Raw genomic sequence first — 20,712 nt, forward strand, 5'->3', positions numbered from 1 at the left:
CCGCTGTTTGTTAATTTTTGTAACTTTTTCACACCACTAATGTTCGACCTTCCTTCAATCACAGACTATTTATGTAGCCACAGCGTTCCCACAGACTGACTGTCCTTATATGGCCAGAATTAACCAATCTGAGATTTGATCTCTTTTCTGGATCTCTGTTGAATACCCTGACATGCTCTTTTTCACTTGGTAAACCTCCTTTTCCTAGTGGGTCAAAGGTTCTGGAGCCTGTCTCAGCAGACGTAAGGGGTGGGGTACACCCTGGTTATGTTGCAAGTGAATCACAGTGACAGAGAGCCAGAGACTGGGAGAAAACACATGCACTTCTAAAACAAAATATGCACAAACCACACTGGAGGATCACAGCCAGCTGGCAGCTATGAACCCATTATCCTCCTGCTGTGATGCAACAATGCTAACCACTGCACTTTTAAATTAAGTTGGCTTATTTTACCAGAATCTGAATAATTTTACTAGAAAACATGGTTTCCCCAAAAAACAACTTGTGATGGGCCACATTTAATTTGAAATGGTGTTTCTGCCTGACTTGTGTTTAAGATGTTGAATTCTTTTTTTCAGATCCCGACCAGCCATTTGTGGAGCCTGTTAAAAATTATGTTCTTGGCATCTACAGGCACGAGACCAGCCTTGTTGTCCCGTGTCGGACATCCTCACCTGATATTGATGTAACACTGACAGGGGTAGGGTCTTAAGCACCATCATGCTTTTATAAATGCCTTCATAGTACTGCATATTATAGTAATACACAGTATTCTATAGACACTGCTTAACATGAACTTCCAGGAAACTCACACAGCACGTCTCCTGAGAGAAGATTACTATTAATACCACAGCAGGGTATCCTTACCTGTTTTGAAAAAAATGTCCTTCCACTCCTTGCATAGGGCATCACAGTGGTTCTCACACCCTCTGTGTGTTAAATCATTCCAGCACACAGAAGCAGACCGGGGACAGTGGCTTAGCTATGGGAAGCTCAGGGGCGGCAAAGCGAGTCATCCTGTCTGCTTCCTCTAAGAGCAGGAAGGTGTTCCAAGAGTGCTTTTCTCAGAATAGATCATCAGGCTAAATTTAGTCTCTCTGCTCTTACAAACATCAGGAAACAGCAGAAAAGTTGTGTCCAGTCTTAGAAAACAACAGGTAACAGCATAAGACTGTTTGATCTTAGTAGGCAGCGGTTGAGTACTCCCTTGTTTTCCAGTGCACTTATCTATACAACTTAAGACCCTGTTAGTACTTGATGATGTGCCTTTGTGGCCTTTTTGTGCTTTTTTGTGACATTTTGTTTCATTGTTTGCGATTAATATATGACTGTGTCATAGTGCCAACTGTGCATAATCACTTCTGACTCTAATGCCACAGATAGTACTGGTGTGACCTTCCTGTTATTAATAAATGCATGACACTCCTCCTTCCTCTTCACCTTCCTTCCTTCTCTTCCATTGCCTCCAATCCCAGTCCTTCTTCTGACATGAGAACAAACAGCAGCAGGCAAGGACATCCTTTCCAAATGTTATTTCCCTAATTGCATAAATTAATGCAGCAGTCACATTCACAGTGCTTGTTACTGGGAATACTGGTTAAAACGGCAGGATACATGACTGACAGTTCACTGCACTGTTACCTGTGCTATTAAGCAGGTGCAAAACATCACACAGACTTTGTACCCTGGAGCTCTCATTAACACTGCTTAATGTCATATCTGATTGCACTGGACATTTACGTTCTTCTACATTCATCTCCTTCTGGTAATGTCTAGAAAAGTTCAGGGCTGTCATGCATGTGTTATAAAACAGCTTAACAGATGTGTCCCCAGCTGAGCCCGGTGGAGCATGAGTTACGTGTTAAATGAAGTCATGCAGCTTCCTCTTTAGTCAGTCTGGCTCAGTGACCTATATTTGGCATCACAAGTGTCATCAAATTAGTTTTGCCTTTTTCATTACAGGCGCCAAGTTTAACTGAGAAGGTTACAAAGGAAATGGTGTGGGATCCAATGGTTGGGTTCAGGATCCCCTACGGTGCCTACGATTCATACAACATGCTGGCATGTCATGCCAAAGTCAACAGTCAAGTGTTCAAGTCAGAATACCTTCCAAGTAGACTGAGTGAGTCTGTTGCTTTCCTGGTGACATGACTTTTAATTGTTTTTAACTTTCTGATTGTTTAAGGTTTCATAACATTTCATTATGTTTGTTCCAATTTTACAGCTGATGTCCTTAAAAATGTGAGGATTACTCCAGATAACAACCGTGTTAAAATCTTGGCTGGAGACACCCTCATCCTCAACTGTAGTGGGGAGACCACCTATAATGGAAGAATCAATTTCACCTGGCATTTTCCAAAGGACAAAGTAAGTTAATGGTTTATCATTGACTTTACAATATTATGGAACAGCCTGCATAAGTAGGACTGGAATTTATGGTGCTTTCTTTGTCTTCAGGAAAAACGGCATAGTATAATCAAGTCCCTACTCAAACCTTCTAAGGTCCTTATAATGAGTAACACTTTAGTGTTGCCAAACATTACCATGGAGGATAAGGGAATCTATCATTGCAAAGCTGAGCTGAATCCCAGAGTAAATGATACTGTCACGGCAAAAGTTGTTGTCTATGGTGAGAATGCTTTTAATGCTTTATTATTACAAGTGAAATTAAAAGAATTTTAGGCTGTGAATTATTGTAATATTGGGGCGATCCTGTAAAGTAATAATGATAACCTTATTTAATCTATACTCTTTGGTTGCAGAGCATCCATTTCTTAACATTTCCTCTAAGAATGGACAGCATAGAACAGTCACTGAAGGTGTAAGGAAGATTGTGTTTGAACCCAGGGTCATCGCTTTGCCACCACCAGACGTGATAGCATGGTAGGCAATGGTTTCGAGCCACTATAAATAAACCTTTTGTTATGAGTGTTGGGCACCTCTATTATTGCATATGCACAACAAACAAACTTTTATGTGCCTCTAATATTCAGGTACAAGGATGGGGTTCCTATCCAGAAGAATTCCACTTGCTACAGGATGTCTGATTTTAGCTTGGCCATCACTGATGTGCAGGAGAAGAATTCTGGCGTGTTCACCATAAGCCTGGGCAACAGAGCAAAGGGGCTGTACAGGAATCTCAGCTACGTTCTGGAAGTCACAGGTAAGCCATTACCACAAACCTGATAATCTTCACTGATCCTGACGAAATGAAGCAGCGCCTTGGCTGTGGACAGAGGCTGCCCCCAGCACGTCTGCTGCTGCTCTCAGTCTAGATCACTGGACGGCAGGTAGCAGCTCTAGTGTGAGAGGAACTTGGGAGCTTGTTGATTCCAGGGCTGGATTGACGTAGCAGGAGCAGCTGTTGTTGATTATTGGGGCTCTTTGAAAGGGGCTTGGTGGAGTGTGTAAAAGGCCCGAGTTCTATTCTGCACACGGGCTCCAGCTGCCCCAGACCCCTCCAATCCTTACACCCTGTGTGCATACAGTACGGCTCATATAACCAGCATGTTCTATACATTATGTATTTAGCTGGAGAAAGATCAGCTTGCAATTCATTGTTATGACAACTCTTTTAATATACTGATAAGTGTCAACACTAGGATATAAATATTTTAGCATGTTGAGTAGATACATGAATGGAGTCTGCTTGCTATAAAGAACAAAAAGGAGACTGTATATCCCTTACTTCACACTTAGCATGTGGCGGGAACACATGCTAAGTGTGAAGTAGCATTCTTTAAACATTTTTCAGGAATCCCAGTAGTGTGCCAAAAAGTGTAAAAATCAGGCCCCTCTAGCCTCTTATAAACTTTATTTATGATCCTTGACCGGCCCACTTCACAAAACTTTTATTTATTGGAATGAATTTTTTTTTACAAACACAACAAAGTGGAGAGAAAATCCTGGCACCAGTTAGAGAACTATTTTAAATCTTGTTCATATGTTGTTTACAGTCGTCAGAGTGCTCTGGATTACTACGTGATGTGCAGGTGTGCATGAGCTGGGGCACTGAATGCAACACAACTATTTCTGTTGTCCAAAATTCAGATAGTGCTGAGATAAGTACATCTCCCGAGGTGGGAGAAGCATTTTTGTCTGTTGTTCATTGCAGCACAAATGGTTGACTCAGTGACCCAGGCATGGACTGCGGTGAGATTGTTCTTTGACCTAGAGCCCTGGGCTAGGCAGGCATCCCCCCCACTCTTCTCCCTACACAGTCTAAAGGAGAGCTAATGTCGACGGCCCGCCTTTCATAGCTGCACATCAAGACTGTCTTTCTTTTTGAGACATTTTGAGATTCCACAGCAGGCGGGGCCGGTACGGTCGATTCTTTTAGCTAACCCAGTGGGACAGAGAGTGGGGTGTGGACAGCCAGGGTGAACATAAGGTGCAAAACTAAGCTGAATGAATACGATTCAGAAAAAAAATAATGAAAGGAGAAATTCCTGATCCTATCATGGTGAATGCTGCTTCCCTAAAAAATATCTTGAATTCTTTTTTTATTTGCTCATAATTGATTTTTTAAAAAAAATGTGTAATGTGGGAGTGGGAGCTTTTTTTTGGCTTCTTAAAGGAGGCAATCATGACCTCTGATCTAACATGTTGTCTTTCTCTTCCAATTTCTCTCCATGTTTGTGCGTGTATGTGGTTACTGTGTACTTGTGTGTGTATGTAGTGAAGCCAAGTATTTCAGAGGCGGAGATTGCTACTGTGGACGTGCAACCTTACATGTCGGGCAAACAGCATCATCTAACCTGCACTGCTTTTGGCCTGCCGTTGCCAACCATCACTTGGCACTGGCAACCATTTCACTCAGAACCGAAGTTTAAAAAGTGAGTCACCCTCATGTTATGCTCAGTCTGTCACGGTTGAGCAATACCATAAGAAATTCAAAGCATTTCAACAGTGTAAGTAACTAATTTCAAGCAGGCCACTTAACCTAAGTGTAGGCTCAAAAACAATTCCATGCTTTGAATTGTTTGAATTGAATTATAAAGTTACCAAGTCATGAGCTCTATCTGTATACCAGTTTCAGTTTTGGTTTTCCAGAAAGTTACCGCCTGATGTTTCTCTCTGCATAAAAAACTGTCGCATTTTCTCAGCCTGAATAACTGTTGCAATGATGCAATTGAGTCCACCTGCTGTGGATATAATCTCCATGTTTTGGAAACCATGCACAGGGTGTCTATGGAATCATACAAAGTCTTAAAAGGTTCACAATTAATGGTTAATCATATAATTTTTAGACACTTATGTTTTTGGAAATTTTAAGGACAAAATTGCTATTCCCACATCTGTTAAGCTGTTTCAAACTTGGGACAATGGGATACTAACATCAGTTATATCATTTTCTGGTCACATTAATAAACATATGACTAAATACTTTCTTGTTCATTCTGAACATCTGAAAGAGGATATTTCACCTTTTTCTGTCTCTCTTTTATATGTTTAGTCTAAAATCTGTTTTTAAGTTGGTATTAAAAAGTCTTTAACTAGTTTGTACCTTTAGACGGAAACTCCACAATACTGAATCAAAATCACCAACAGCAACACGCAGTGAAGAGATACCTTCGCAGGATTCAGAGCCACCAGTCCGACCCGGAGATCCCTCTATAAAGCAGACCTACTTTGATTCAATTGACTCTGTCCCAGAACATGACCCATTAATCAAAGGAACAAAGCCGCGGAGAGCTGCCCTCTCATTAGTGGTCAGTGGTTCTGTAGGCTAAGAGGGAGACACGGGGGAGTTAAATCTCAGATTCCCCGAGTTATTGCAGCGCTGAAGAGAACTGAGAGTGCTGTATATGTGTGACTGTGCATGGATACCAGCCTGGCGGTGAACCCGTACACAAAATGAACGTTTGAACAGTCACTCAGATCGTGGTTTGGAGGGCCTGTGAATTGTAAGATCAGGAAAACAATAGGCCATTAGCTGCGTGTTATCAGTCTCCACATCCAGTGGCAAAGAAAACAATGCAGACTGAAAGCGACTAATTATGTTACATACTAGATGGTGTTAAACCACCAGTTTCCCATTGGTTTCTTCACTAAATTATCGCATAAAACCAGCTGCTGCTTACCAGATTCGTGATAAAATATTGCAGAGGTTTAGTAAGGTCAAAGCAACTCTTTCTGCTGGGCCAAAGATAATCAGGGCTGGCACCAGGAACTGTGGCTGGGCTGTGGCAGGCGGCTAATGAGACAGAGGAACAGCTATAGCCTGGTGGGAAGCCAATTGTGCAAAATGTTTGTTTTATAGTGCCCTGAGCCTGCAGAGTAGCTGTCACTGTAAATCCAACTTGCATCCCTTAATCTTTTGGGAGCAAAGGAAATGTCACTTTTGGGGAGGGTTTGAATTTGAGAGAAGCTTTTTAAGAAGGCAGAAATATAGGGTTGAGAAGTTATCAGCTGTCCTTTGCTGACCACCAAGGTCTCAGGATCTGCCTTATCTCCTCTGGCCAGAACGTGGAGGGGTGTTCCTGTATGAGGTGACGCACAGCACAACCCTTCCTGTTGCTGCTGCTGTTTCCTTCAGTGCCTCTCCACTCATCAAACTAATTGTTCACCACCAGCGGGGCCTAAATCAAGGCTTTCTCTGGGTTTAAGAAGTAGGACACCCCATGCTAGAGGGTTCAGAGAACCCTCAGGAGAGGGCCTTCACAATGAGATAGCAGGGTATACATTATTATCGTGTGATCTGGACAGGGTGTGATTTGATATTACACTAAAGTTCTCAAATACAAAAGACTGTTACATTGTTCGTTGTTCAGAATGATTGATTTTATTGCATTTTCTCCCTCCTGTAGTGATTTGGAGCCTGTCTTTGTCAGAGTGGATGAAAGGAAAAATGATTCCTACAACTGGATTAAAAACATAAACACGAATTCTCAACTAGTTAAAGGAAAAAACAAGGTATGTAGATTAAAGTTATATGTAGTATATGTTTTTAAACAAAGGATGCACTTTATAATATGCATTTCCTCATGAATTGAGTCTAATAAATAGCTGTCGCCAGTATAAAGAACTGGAAGAGAGATGGTATGGAGAAATGTGCGATAAGAGATGGGATTTGTTCCTGGAATTAAGCTACCTGGGAATTAGGGACAAATAACTTGGTTTTATTACACATTTAATGAGCCGCATCTGAAAAGAAAGGATTTATATTTACAAGAAAAAAATAGCGGTAAAGACACTGCTTTACCTACACTGGCTTTCCTCTTGTACAAAAGCTTTTGCTCTTTGAGGCCCGCAGTTTGGAAATGGTGCAACCACAACTGACAGACATAGTTCCTTTCCCATTACTAAAGTGAAATACACCCCAGGTTTTCAGAGTCTTTGTAGTAGATGTAAGCACATGAAACAGCTACACTATGAAGGCAGGCTTAGGTTTAGCTTTAAGGCAGACATATTAATTTAGAGAGATTTTATTTCCTAAAAAATCAACGCTTAAGGCATCAATAGTTAGATAGTTTGAAGATAAGAATCCCTTAGTTTTCCTTAAAAGACATCAAAGACGTATTGCCATGCAAACCCCAAACATCCCACACAGACTTTGGTTCAAATCTCCCGTGGAAGCTTGATGCTAAAATTGTTCATGCCATACCTAACTGAGAACAGGCCTTCGCTGCCATGCCCCTTGTCTGTATAGGATTTGGTTCAAGAAATCCATTACAGCTGTTTTAGGGCAGGAGAAAGCATCATTGACCTTTCTGAATCGATTCTTTGTTTTGAGCTGAATTTGTAGTCCATAAATTGCTGGTGCGCTCATTAATTGTGAAACGGATGTCGATGCCATGTAAATGCGAATGACTAAGTGACTGTTTACCATTACTAACTGTGAAATACATGACAACAAGAACTATCCAGTCATTTGCACACCACGTAACTGTAAATTTGGCCTTCTTTACAGGTCATCGATTTTTATACGTGTCTGACATAGATATTGAGGCACCTCTTATTTACAAGTACCTGTGGCCAGTCGCCGGTGCTTTATGAGGGTCAGGGCTAAGGTTCAACGATAACAAGCAGCAGTTTAAACGAAGAGGGATTTGGTGGAGGTAAATTCCTCTCTGTCACCTCATATAAATCGTTTTGGCCCGTGAATGAGAACACAGTCATGACTGGGCCTCCTCAGAAAGCCCAGCAAAAAAGGAGAGTCATAATATAAGGAAACACTAAGGGAAGACTTTGGCACAGAGGTCATAGTGTGTTTGGTCAGGTCACGTCTTCGGGACAGGCACAATCGTCTCAGTGAGTGCTTTCAATCTCATGTTACATAATGGTAAGTAATAGGTGTAACATAATATCATAAGGTCACTCAGTGTTTTGACAAATGTTCTATCAGCAAGGTTTGGACGTTATGATACTTAATTTTGATGCCTGTATGTTTGTAAAGTGAACAGTTTAAGTAAAGGCACGCTGATGTGGTTTTGTAGCTGCAGCTGGGTCTCTCACAGCCAACACAATAGTTCCTACCAGCCCAGGAAGTTTAGGCCAGCATACCCCAGACAATGTACCCACATCATTCACTCTCTTTGATGTAGCCGACTGACCCCAAAAACAGATGTCCCCATGAACACTAAACAGAACCCCATGCAGTCTGGCCTTCACCCAAGTGTCTCACTTATTATTTTGTCTATTTAAGCCATTAAAATATTGTGCTAACCTTAAAATCGAGCATGGCGTTGGAGGTGCTCTCCAGGAAATGGACATGGAGGCCCAGGTCTAGATCTATAGCACCAGTATGAAGGAGACTCTTTGGCCTTTATAACTCCAGCTGTATCCTTTCATTAATGTCAAGCACTGCAGACTATAAAGCACACCAGGCTGTGTCTAGACCTCCCACTTGTTTATTAAGAGCGACTCGGTGCTCTGATGGTGATTGAAACCGCTAGAATCGATCACACTGACAGCAGAAAGTGAATTATGATATCAAGCATTTGTGTCTGTTATTATTATATTTATTATGTTTTATCTGATTTTAAGAATTAATCACAATCGCTTTATTGATTCCAATCAGACTGTGAGTACCCTGGTGATCGGAGATGCACGAGTTTCAGGACAATTTTACTGTAAGGCTGAGAACGACATTGGCAGCGCCCACATTACAGTGCCTTTCTATGTTGATGGTAAGTAGGTCACCAGAATACAACAAGTAAAATGTAATAAAAACAAAACAAAACATTATAATCACACAGCTGCATGCAGAAACACATTAGTTCAATTACAAAGCACACTATACCATGAGCTCTATGCTTTACAAATGATCTGTGTGCACATCGCACGCTGTAATGAACTGCAAGAACAGGAAAGGAATTCACAGATTGCATTGTGCAATAAAGAAACCAGAGGGGGGCATTAATTAAAAACATCTTCCACTGTAGTTGAACAGCTTCGGGGCGGAAGAGAGGCAAACAAGTCCTGAGGCATATGGAGTGCTGTACATGGCATGCATTTAAAAACATCATTGAATAACCGCATTCCTGCTCCTGCACCAGCAGGTCATTGCTCTTTCTTCATGAGCCTGTGTGTGCAATAAGGATTTACTTTTTATGTGCATGTGAGCAGTTCCAAATGTTCCCAAAATGAAAATCAACTGAGACAGGTATGTAATAACAGTGGGGACGAGGTGTCACCGTGCACAAGCAGAGCTCACTTTGCAATAAAGTGCATCAAATTTCCTAAAAAGTTGCATGAATCACATGTCCTGAAGGGTGGAGGACTTCTTTTGGAGTGGATGCCAAGTACCAAAAAATTATTCTCCCAGGGTGGGAGAATTCCCAAGAGGAATCCCACTCTCTTTCAAAGGTGAGGAAAGCAGAGAATGATGGAATGCTGCTAAAAAAAGAGGACAGGATTGTAAAAACAGCTGTCTTCTCTTACGGAACAGAGAATGCTTTCCAGCAAACTGAATAAACAAGCACATTCTGTATCCCCTGAGGCACATAGTCAGCCTCGCTCGAGTTGGATCACTGCAGAAGCACCATCAACATGCTTCTAATTAATAGTGATGAAACAGGAAATAACAGGGAATTTGACATTCTGGGTCTTCTGATAAGTACCTTTGTGTCAAAAACTGTTGTCCTAATTAGTTTCTCTGGCAATTTGGATAATTGCACGCATGTAAACGGATGTAGATGCCATGTAAATGTAAATGACTAAATATGTTGTTTTCCATGTTCCTTGTCACACTAGATCAACCTGAGAAAATAACCACTGAACCTCAGAAAGCGATTGAAGGGAACAACGTCAACCTGACCTGTCGGGCAACCCGTTATCTCTACACAGATCTACAGTGGTTGGATTCCAGGAATCAAACAGTCACTTCCAGCGTGTCTAGCCTCCAGTTCAGTCGCTACTCCATTTCCCTTTCTCTCTATTTGCACAATGTGTCTCAAAACAGCACTGCAGGTTACAAGTGCCGAGCCTACAAGCTCAACAAGAAGGCTGAACTCAAGGAGGCTGTACTTATTTTGGATGGTAAGTTAGAGCTATATATGATTCCACTTTTTCCTCTACGAAACAGTGATAGCGCCAATAATCCAAACTTTTTTTTATTTTCCTACAGCCAGGAGAAGACCGTGGCTGAATCAAAATCTGACTAGCCAAGATGTGAACAATACCAGCACCCTGAGGCTGGTTTGTAACGCTTCAGCAGTTCCTCCTCCAAAAATCATGTGGCTGAAAAATGGTGTTCCACTAGAAGAAAATCCAGGTACCACTGAGAAAAGTATCTCATATGTTATGGCTTTCATAAAGAATCTTTTTGTTGTTGTTTTTACAGTTTTTGTGACCGGGTTGACATATTAGAAGAAGATGAATTAAGTGCAGTCTACTGACAAATTAAAGGTTTTATCCTGTTAAAATTGTGTAGTTATTAAACTTGCCTTTGCACTGCCACGAGTTTTCAAAAAACTTCCAAAGTTAAAATTCTGCACTTCTTTTCAGCTGTTTAACTAATAGTTTGTGCGTTTCAGGTATCACACTGGGCGAGGACGGTACCCTGATCATTGAGAGGGTCAAGAAAGATGATGAGGGTCTGTACGAGTGTATAGCCAGCAACACTGAGGGTGTCCTGAAAACAAGCGCTGTGGTTACTGTGTTTGGTGAGTCAGTCATGGAATATTAACAATTAAACATAAAGAAATTTCCAAACAATCTGACCTGCTATGTTTACAGCACTGGATTGTCAGCATAAAATGAAACTTGCAGATCAAAATAAGAGCATTGCTCATCAGGGGAGTCAAGCATTTTCTGCATGCCCTGTCAAAACATCTCTGAGACCCTCTTGGCCTCTTGTTTTCTTGTCATCACTACAAATAGCTCTGGTCAGACTTTAGTGAGAGAATTCTCCCCTGACAGAAAATCTGTGGCTGCGAGGAATGCCAAATGAATTCCTTCTTGAGTTTTATGATCATAGCTTTGGCTTGGAGCCATCATGTAGAGGACACAACCCTTGTAAAGTGTTAAGAGGGCCACTAATGAGTTGAAAATGATTGACTGCTACAACCACCAAGGCACTGGAAACATGTAGTAGATAATTGGAGTAGAAGGTCATTAGAAAATGTAAAAAAGTGGGCCATCATGCAAGTCATTCCATCCATATCTGTGCACTTTAGAATTAGCTTAATCGGCTGTTCATATATATATATATATATATATATATATATATATATATATATATATATATATATATATATATATATATATATATATTTCAGCTACAAGCTACATGTGTGCACTGCCATGATTGTTTAGTCAAGGATGGCTTGAAATAAGAGCCGGAAAAATTTTGTGTAGATTTGAGAGACGTGAGTCTGTAGTGTGGACATGGATGGTTAGAAAAGCCGTGTTTAGATGAAAACACTACAGGAAAAAAGTGTGGTATGCATTCTCCAAGCAAACCACCAATGCTAAGCGTGTTTCCACTTCCTTTTTATATACAATCCCTGAAAGAGAAGTTGGGAAGAAACAAATAAACAAGAGTGAAAGAGGTTGAGATGATATAAAGGTTTTAGTCAAAAGCCGTAGTCTTTATTTGGTAATTTGTTACAGATTGTTTCTTTTTGGTCATAAATCACCAGACCCTGCCAATATAATATGACGCATGTGAGATCACAAGAAGGCCACAGTTTCACTTTTGCAAAGGAGGTCTGGTATTTGACAACAATTCTTCTCTTTCCAGGTGATGAGGCGAAGCCAAATATTGAGGTCATAATTTTGGTGTGTACTGGAGCTGCAGCAACGTTCCTCTGGATCATGCTTATTCTTTTCATTCGCAAGCTAAGGAAGGTAAAGGACTACATTATGCTTTTTCTTACAAGCAGAGTGAATCACTCCACAAAATCAGGGGAGTGGCATTGCACTTGTGGTATTTTACACTTCCTCCTTTGTGTTCTTGAAGGCAGCTATTTTGGAAATGACTGACTCATGTGGGTTGTAAATGCTTTTTAAGTGAATTATCCTTTTAGCTGGTATTGAAGATTTTTCTTTGTCATGATCGTTGGGAAATAGTAACCTTTTAGCTTAGATAAAAGAAATAATTAGAACATATTGTACTTGACTAAAGAAAAAAGACTAGAGGAAGAATTTGTATTATTTACTACTTATTTGCCGCTTAAAATAACCTAAAACATAATGTTAATGATAACATTAATTTTTCAGCAACCAGCACATTATAAGATGGGTCCATCGATCATCATTGATCCCGATGAGTATCCACTCGAGGAGCAGAATGATTTTCTTCAGTATGATGGCAGCAAGTGGGAGTTTCCTCGTGATCGCCTACAACTAGGTGAGTAATCCTTAGTGTCATCAGTGTTTTGAAAGAAGTTTCATCATTAAATATGCACCATCTGGACACTTCATTAGGTATAACTTGCTAGTGCTAGGTTGGACCCCTTTCCTGTCCATACATGCCTTTATTCTTTGGTTCATATTGACATTTTGGCATCACACAGTTGCTGCAGATTTGTCGGATACTCTAGTGGCACTGTTGTAATCAGCTCAGTGGGCCTGAGATCTGGTGACGGTGATCTGACTATTCCCATCTGATCTCCGACATCAACAAGGCATTTTCTCCCAGAGAACTGCTGCTCACTGGATATTTTCTATTTGTCAGACTATTCTCCATAAACCCTAAAGATAAAATCCCAATAAATCAGCAGTTTCTGAAATATCCATCTGAGACCAACAACCACGCCACATTGAGAATTGCTTAAATCCCCTTTCTTCCTCATTCTGTTGCAGAGTTATGAACTTCAGCCGGTCATCTTGACCATGTCTAGATGCCTAAATGCACTGAGTTGCTGCCATGTGATTGACTGATTAGATACTTGTATTAACAAGTAATTAAATTTGTACCTAAAAAAGAGTCCAGTAAGTGTAGATACAGCAGATCATAACAAAGCAGCAAATTTATACATAGCCCGTCACCTCAGGATTTTTGAATATGTTGTTTTGCTTTCTGGAAGTTTTATGTATGCAGGTTTGGGGCCAAACTGGAAATCTTCCACAGTCTACTCATCAAAATGACATTTAAACAAAGACAGAGCATCAGTATTAAGTCTCAGTTAAACATCACTGTTTGTGTAATATCTTGCCTTTAAGATTTTAGATTGAATTTTAATGATGACAAAAATGTATATAAAGGTTATCAGTTAGTATTAAATCATAGACAGAGCTACATAAGGTACAATGAATAGGTGTAACCCCTCTCTGCAGCTGGTATGTAGGGTTATCAGTGAACCTGGCTATCATCCGGTCTCAAGTGAACCACAAATCCTCACAGAAAAACTGTCAGAGCTTCAGCAGGTTGCTTTAATTATAGAGCCTGACAGAAAGTTCTAATGCCTTTCCACTTATCAAAAACCTTCTTCCTTTGCCAGGCAAAACACTCGGCCATGGAGCTTTTGGAAAAGTGGTCGAGGCTTCTGCTTTTGGGATCGACAAGCTCTCAACCTGCAAGACTGTTGCAGTCAAAATGCTGAAAGGTAGGATGTCCAAAAACTTCACTGACCTTTTATGTTGTGCACATTCTTACATAATTTGGCCAATCTACCAATAGTGGTGCAATGGTCGTAGTACTTGCACAGGCCGGCAGTAAAGTCATCGTTTAATGTGCAGCAGATGAATGTTGAATATCTGCCACTTCTGCATAAGATTTATTTCACATGCATTACACAGACTCATAAACTACATCACCATACACAGAGTTAATGTTTGCATGGTGTTATAGCTCAAAGCAAAAAACATCCAATGCCGGTTTCTTGCAAAGTGCATGTATAGTAAAACCTCTCACGCTGACGGGAATTGGGAATTGGATTTGATCAGAAGTGTCCAAGTTATTCGTGTGAATTTTTTTTTTTAAAGTATAAGAGACAAGCCCAACATGAGCAACAAAAATATGCTCATGTGTTTATTTGACACATTTTAGAGAGTCAAACATGTGGAAATCCTCCTGTGTTCAGTCTTTATTTGAAGCATTTACAATCTCATTCCGACATCTTTCCAAATGTTCACTGTAAATATTCAAAATGAAAACAGGAAGCTAAACAATTTTGGCTGTTATTGCAAAGCTATTTCATTCACCGCAGCGAATGCATGAATGGCACATGTAATTCCCTAAAATTCTTTCTTTTTGGCAACGCTATAGAAGCAATTTGCAGACCTATCAGTGAGTAGAGATTTGGGGAAGATGTGTTTGCAAGAAGGAAAAAATAGGACCACTGGGTAGATGTTTTGCTCTTTCTTATCATTAATCACTACTCTTCATAAATCACAGGTTCACTGAAAGGAACTAATGCTCTGGCTGTTGTTAGTCATAGGTCAAAGTTAATGGAAAGCAGCAGGTTTTCTCAGATTGGCCATGATTTAGTCAGAGAATCTGGCAGCTTTGGTTTTGTGGTTGGTCATTGGAAAAAAAAGCATGGTCTAAATCTCGATTCTCATAATTCAATGTAAACTCATATCACTGAATAAACTTCTCAAACTCAGGTGTGTAATGTGAACACTTCCCCTCTTATCTCTGTAATTATTTTGGTATTTATCTTTCAAGATGTCGTCCAACAAAAGCTGTTTGATATAACTGGGCCTAAAAAACCCTCCACATAGCTTTCTCTCTTGTTTCAATACTTAAATTGAATTAAATTAAATTGCTCCTGTAATCCCAGTTTTTTAGCCTTTTCCCCATAGTAAAAAACTGTGAACATAAACTTTCTGCTTGCAATGTATTGTGCAAAACAATGCAGTTAATATTTCTGTATACCACATTAGATTTTAGAGTAGTCTTAGGTCTCAGAAATTAAAAAGTAAAATAGATTTCACTGTTAATATATAAATACAGATAATAAGTTGAATGCACTTAAAAAAAACTCTCCACTCTCTGTTTTAGTTAAAAAACATGTGTATGCTTACTTGTTTTTCACATGAATTTAGTCAAGCTGGAAGTTTCTAAAATTAAAAGGCTTACGAGACCATTTACTTTAGATGTTGAAGCACCAGCTGATGTTTACACTCGTTACAGGAGGCGCTACATCAAACGAGCGAAAGGCTCTGATGTCAGAGTTAAAGATCCTGATCCACATTGGCCATCACCTCAATGTGGTTAACCTGCTGGGAGCCTGCACGAAACCTGGCGGTGAGCATTATTACTGTGATTATAAAATATATAGAAGCATTGTCTTTTTAAAGGATACTAAAATACTGCCAGCTTCGTTAGGTTTAGGATTAAGTTGGCATCTGTTTTTGACCCTTGTTTTTATTCCCGTAAATAATAATCAGAGGAATGATTCCATCTTTAACAGGACCGTTGATGATGATAGTGGAGTTCTGCAAATATGGAAATTTGTCCAACTATTTGAGGGGCAAGAGAGAGGACTTTCTCGTCTACAAAGTGAGTCTCCATCTGTACAGTATCGTCATTTTTGTACAGAGAGTAACTGTTTTTGCAACGCTCTTGGAATGTCTCCTATTTTGTAAAGATAAATTCATTGTACCTTAATGCAGTGTGATTATATTCCACAAAAATCTGATGCGTGTAAAACTTATAATTGAATTTCCTATTTATAATGAAACCTGTGTGTCGATCAGAGCCCGGATGGTAAAGTGGTTTCATCCGGATTGGGCTGCGAACTCAGCGAGCTGATGAAGCGCCGCTTGGAGAGCGTGGCCAGCACCGGAAGCTCCGCGAGCTCTGGTTTTATCGAAGATAAGAGCTACTGTGACTCAGAGGAAGAGGAAGAAGGTAAAAGCCAAGCACGTCTTGCTTCCCTTCAACCCCCGCACTCCTCTCTCCTCCCCACTTGTCCCTCCTGCTGTCCCTCCTGCTGTCCCCCTTCTTCTCCCCCTCCTCCTCTCACCTCTGCTCCACCCCTTCTGCCCAGGAATGAAAGCTCCCATCAGATTGTTTTTCAGTCTGAGTCTGATGGGACATTTCCTCCTCCTGTTCAGCAGTACAATCAGTGCAGCAGGAGCGACTGTCACCCCACTGAGTCTGGGGAGGCGTCTGTTTATTTCCTCTCCTGACCCCGACTATTGCACAGCTCTCTGCCTTGAGCTCAGCACGTCAGCCTTGTTGTTTCTAATGTGTTATTTTGGGTTTGATTAGCTGTTTACTCAGGTGGAAGTGGAAGAGCTCCTTGTGAGTTCCTCTTGCAGCATGCTGCGTCCATAACTATACGTTTCACCTGACATCTGAAAAATAGGAGGGCGTGTAATATTTTTTTCTATCACTCGTCTATAAAGAATGTTTCAAAGACAGAGTGTGGAGGAGACATGTATGTGTCAGGATGGATTCTTAAGATGGCGTGTTGTAGTCCAGGGCCTTCGCAGTTTCTCCCTTGAGAGACGTTAGTGCTTCATCTTATCTGATTTATTTGACAGGTGTGGAGGGCTGCTGATAACATTTCAAAACACTAAGCAGAGGAATAGGATTGTCTTAAAGTTAAAGGCCAAAATGAATAATCACTCTGACTGGGACTTGTTGTTTTCTTTCACAGAACCTGAGGATTTATATAAGAGAGTTCTGACACTGGAAGATTTAATTTGCTACAGTTTCCAAGTTGCAAAAGGCATGGAGTTCTTGGCTTCACGAAAGGTATTTTCTCCCTCACAACAGAAGTCAATGCATTTCATTGTTAACTTAACGGTTTTATTTTTAAGCGTGCCCACTGATGTTTAAAGGATGTACGTGTAGAACTCGTTTATTTTTCAGCTCATTCATAGTTTTGGAGAACAGGATGACACTGATTAGAGAATGAAGCCATTGTTATAAATAATCTACAGAAGGAGTCTGTATATAGAAAAAAGAATTTCCTATTGTAATATCACTGATGGCTTGACCATATGTTTCCCCAAATGCAGCGTAGCAGTGAATTCAAACTTGCAATGTGCAGAAAACACAGTTTTGCAGTAAAAATCTCACTATGTTTTTTGCTGTTTTTTTAATAGTGCATTCATCGTGATCTGGCTGCACGTAATATCCTGCTTTCTGAGAATAATGTTGTGAAGATCTGTGATTTTGGACTCGCAAGGGATGTCTACAAGGACCCAGATTACGTGCGCAAAGGAGATGTAAGTTTATTAGGTTATTAGTATCATTATTAGACCACACCAAAACAGTGAACTACTGCTACTACTGAGAACTACTGAGAAACAAGAAGACTTGATACATTTAGGAGTTGTTTGAAATGTGTGTTTATACTCCCTAGTTTTCCCAGTGATGTAATAGTGTGGTGTAATCAGTGTTCACATTAATTTTGGAGATATCCACAGATGATAGAAGGTAGTATATAATCTCTTTTCTAAATACTTGTGCACAGGCTAGACTGCCGCTTAAGTGGATGGCACCTGAGGCCATTTTTGACAAGATCTACACAACTCAGAGTGATGTTTGGTCCTTCGGTGTTCTCATGTGGGAGATCTTCTCTCTGGGTAAGTGTCACGAGTCTCTTACACAGACATGATAGCTGTTTTACAGTACAAGAAAACCAAACCCAAAGCTTCTTTGTGGGAGAGACTGTTACAAATGATTATTTTTAAACTCAAAATGAAACTGTGAAGAGGAATTTGTATTTTGACGACTTGCAAATAACAGATCACAGTTGGTGGTTCTGAGTAACGCGTGAGTTGCATAAAACTTCTCTCTGGAAACATAAGTCACCATATATCCTTAAAGTCAACCTATTATATTAAACATGGCCAGAGTTTAAAATTATAAAGTCATATGTACATTTAACCCCTGTAAACCTAAATCTTGGGCTTCAGACTGCTCTAAATGCTCAGTTTCAGATAAAAGTTGATTTACAGGGATGTTGGCCTTGAAGAAAGTAGAGCTTAAAAAAACATGTTGGAGATAGTGGATGAACTGAGTGACTGCACCTAGGCACCGGCATAGGATAAGTAAAGATTTTCTTGAACTCTGAATCCTGCAAAGTTACCCGAGTGCAGTCCAAAGGCAAAAGTATTTAGACAGAATTAGTACAAAAGGTCAACTTTAGGCAAAAAATCTACAAACAAGGTGAAATGGATTTGACTGGATGCCAGACAGGTTTTAAATAGGCCTGACAACGAGTGTCTTGATGGGTCAGATTTTAAGCAAGAGGTGCAACCTAACCTAAGGCCTAATTGATATGTACTCAAACTGTATTTTATTTAGTCAAAACCAAAAATATATTTATTGGTCACTAGCAAAAACATTTCAAAGGCAAACACAACAAAGATAAATATCAGGAATAAGTTGAATTCAGCATTTAAACAGTATTGAAGTGTTGGCAGTATTTATAGCTGTATGTCATTGTTTGCAACATTTTATGAAACTTATAGCTAAAAAAAATAGATTTAAAAGGCTATTAAAAGGCTGAGTTATTATTTGTATTTCACATTTACACTTTATGTATCTAATTTAGTCTCGTAATCCTCACATATTCAGGGCTGGCAGGCCAATAAAGCATTCGTCTCTGTCATAAGTCAAAACTGTATATGAGCAGTCCTGCACATACACATGGATGGATGGATGGATGGATGGATGGATGGACGTTTAGCATGATGTTCATCTTGATAATGGACTTGATTAGTGCCCCTAGCTTTTACAGCCTCACCAGATGTCCTGGGTAATAGCTGTCTTATTCCACTGTGTAATTGTGCCTTTGGGACAAAGGCGTCTGGACTTGCATTGCCAGCCTGGACTTGCATTACAGTTTTCCTGGCACTCATGCAAAAAACAATCAGGGCCTGTGAATATTATCACAGGCATGGGACATTAAAACAAGTGAGCGCCCCTTATTCAAGCAGTCTGTTTCAACCCAGCTGGCAACATAAACTCACAGTAACCAAGCAGCCAGATCAGTGTAAAAGTGTGCCCCTGCTGTGACCACTCCAGCCTTTAAGGCAGCGTTGTGCGTTGGTCCGTGATTGTATGAGAAACCTAGTGCTAGGTGTATATTTGTATCTTTTCAGTGGAAAGCATGCCGATGTCACAATGACACAGTTTTCTTCCCTTTATTTATTTTTGTCTTTCTTACTCTTCCTCTCTCACCACCTTATCGCCACACTTTCCAAGAAACACTCGCACATCTGGGTAGTGTTAGCTGAGCCTTACAAAAATAAATCAAGAAACAGGGACACAAAATGAGCAACAACAAAAGAAAGTCAGAGAAATAGATCTTTGCAATAGTGCAACTTGATGTCTGGGGGTTAAATTTGACAAATTGGAGCTCTACAGTATACTCTCTGTTATTTTATGAACCAAAAGTTTGTCAGTTCAGTTTTCTGAGTTCATGTATCCAGATTGTTAGTACAGTATTGATGCCAAACAATGTACTAGGTCTCTCATACTACAGGGTGGGCCATTTATACGGATACACTGTAATAAAATGGGAATGGTTGGTGATATTAAAGTCCTGTTTGTGGCACATTAGTATATGTGAGGGGGCAAACTCCTCAAGATGGGTGGTGACCATGGTGGCCATTTAGAAGTCGGCCATCTTGGATACAACTTTTGTTTTTTCAATAGGAAGAGGGCCATGCGACACATCAAACTTATTGGTAATGTCACAAGAAAAACAATGGTGTGCTTGGTGTATAAAAATCTACAGAATAAAGTTACGTTGAAACCAAGCACACCATTGTTTTTCTTGTGACATTACCAATAAGTTTGATATGTCACATGGCCCTCTTCCTATCCGGTTGTTCAGTGATGACACGACGAATCCTACTTCCGGGCCTAAAGTAGTCTGCGTTTAATATGGCTTTTGTGTTGTTAACATGTTTAATGTTATGTATTTTCTTCTATTTGATCTCAAAAAGCTCCTAAAACAGTCAGTGATCACTGTTGACCTCCCTCGGCTTTTATTACCGCTAATCATTTATTTAAGCTCAGTTTTTAAAACCTTAGGATGTAGCTACAGCCCAGCCCATGCAGCAGTATATGAATGACTAACCTCGTATTATGGATGGATTATCTCAGTTGTTCTCCTGGCTGAAGTTTGGTCCTTTTACAGCATCCTGCCATGTGATTACATTTGATCCTGACCACCGAGAACACTCACGTTAACTTTTATCGAGTGGAAAAAAAGTTAGCTTGTTTATATTATGCTAACATAGCTGTGTCGCTAGCGGTCACGTAGCACATCATTATATACCAGCTAGCCCAACTTCAGTCACCCTACAAACGTCACTGCTGTTTAGTTTTCTGTCTTCATTTATGTTGG

General features: G+C 40.2%; 1 protein-coding gene across 1 annotated transcript in view; it reads left to right on the top strand.

Moving 5' to 3' along the window:
• The window catches only part of kdrl (kinase insert domain receptor like), a 44,116-nt gene that overhangs the window by 9,978 nt on the left and 13,426 nt on the right, over positions 1 to 20,712 (top strand). Inside the window, exons 4-24 of the mRNA XM_086302749.1 lie at positions 580 to 701; positions 1,964 to 2,123; positions 2,226 to 2,368; positions 2,459 to 2,630; positions 2,764 to 2,884; positions 2,995 to 3,164; positions 4,680 to 4,836; positions 6,811 to 6,916; positions 9,024 to 9,132; positions 10,199 to 10,483; positions 10,572 to 10,718; positions 10,981 to 11,109; positions 12,189 to 12,295; positions 12,668 to 12,797; positions 13,891 to 13,995; positions 15,528 to 15,641; positions 15,808 to 15,896; positions 16,094 to 16,247; positions 17,002 to 17,099; positions 17,453 to 17,575; positions 17,824 to 17,935. Of these exons, the coding sequence (XP_086158875.1) occupies positions 580 to 701; positions 1,964 to 2,123; positions 2,226 to 2,368; positions 2,459 to 2,630; positions 2,764 to 2,884; positions 2,995 to 3,164; positions 4,680 to 4,836; positions 6,811 to 6,916; positions 9,024 to 9,132; positions 10,199 to 10,483; positions 10,572 to 10,718; positions 10,981 to 11,109; positions 12,189 to 12,295; positions 12,668 to 12,797; positions 13,891 to 13,995; positions 15,528 to 15,641; positions 15,808 to 15,896; positions 16,094 to 16,247; positions 17,002 to 17,099; positions 17,453 to 17,575; positions 17,824 to 17,935 (2,853 nt within the window). The remainder of the gene's footprint in view (positions 1 to 579; positions 702 to 1,963; positions 2,124 to 2,225; positions 2,369 to 2,458; positions 2,631 to 2,763; positions 2,885 to 2,994; positions 3,165 to 4,679; positions 4,837 to 6,810; positions 6,917 to 9,023; positions 9,133 to 10,198; positions 10,484 to 10,571; positions 10,719 to 10,980; positions 11,110 to 12,188; positions 12,296 to 12,667; positions 12,798 to 13,890; positions 13,996 to 15,527; positions 15,642 to 15,807; positions 15,897 to 16,093; positions 16,248 to 17,001; positions 17,100 to 17,452; positions 17,576 to 17,823; positions 17,936 to 20,712) is intronic.

The sequence above is a fragment of the Aulonocara sp. 'chitande type north' Nkhata Bay genome, linkage group LG2, assembly GCF_057382095.1.
Source record: "Aulonocara sp. 'chitande type north' Nkhata Bay isolate Kocher_YH1m ecotype deep benthic linkage group LG2, A_spYH_male_GT1.1, whole genome shotgun sequence".
NCBI lineage: Eukaryota > Metazoa > Chordata > Actinopteri > Cichliformes > Cichlidae > Aulonocara > Aulonocara sp. 'chitande type north' Nkhata Bay.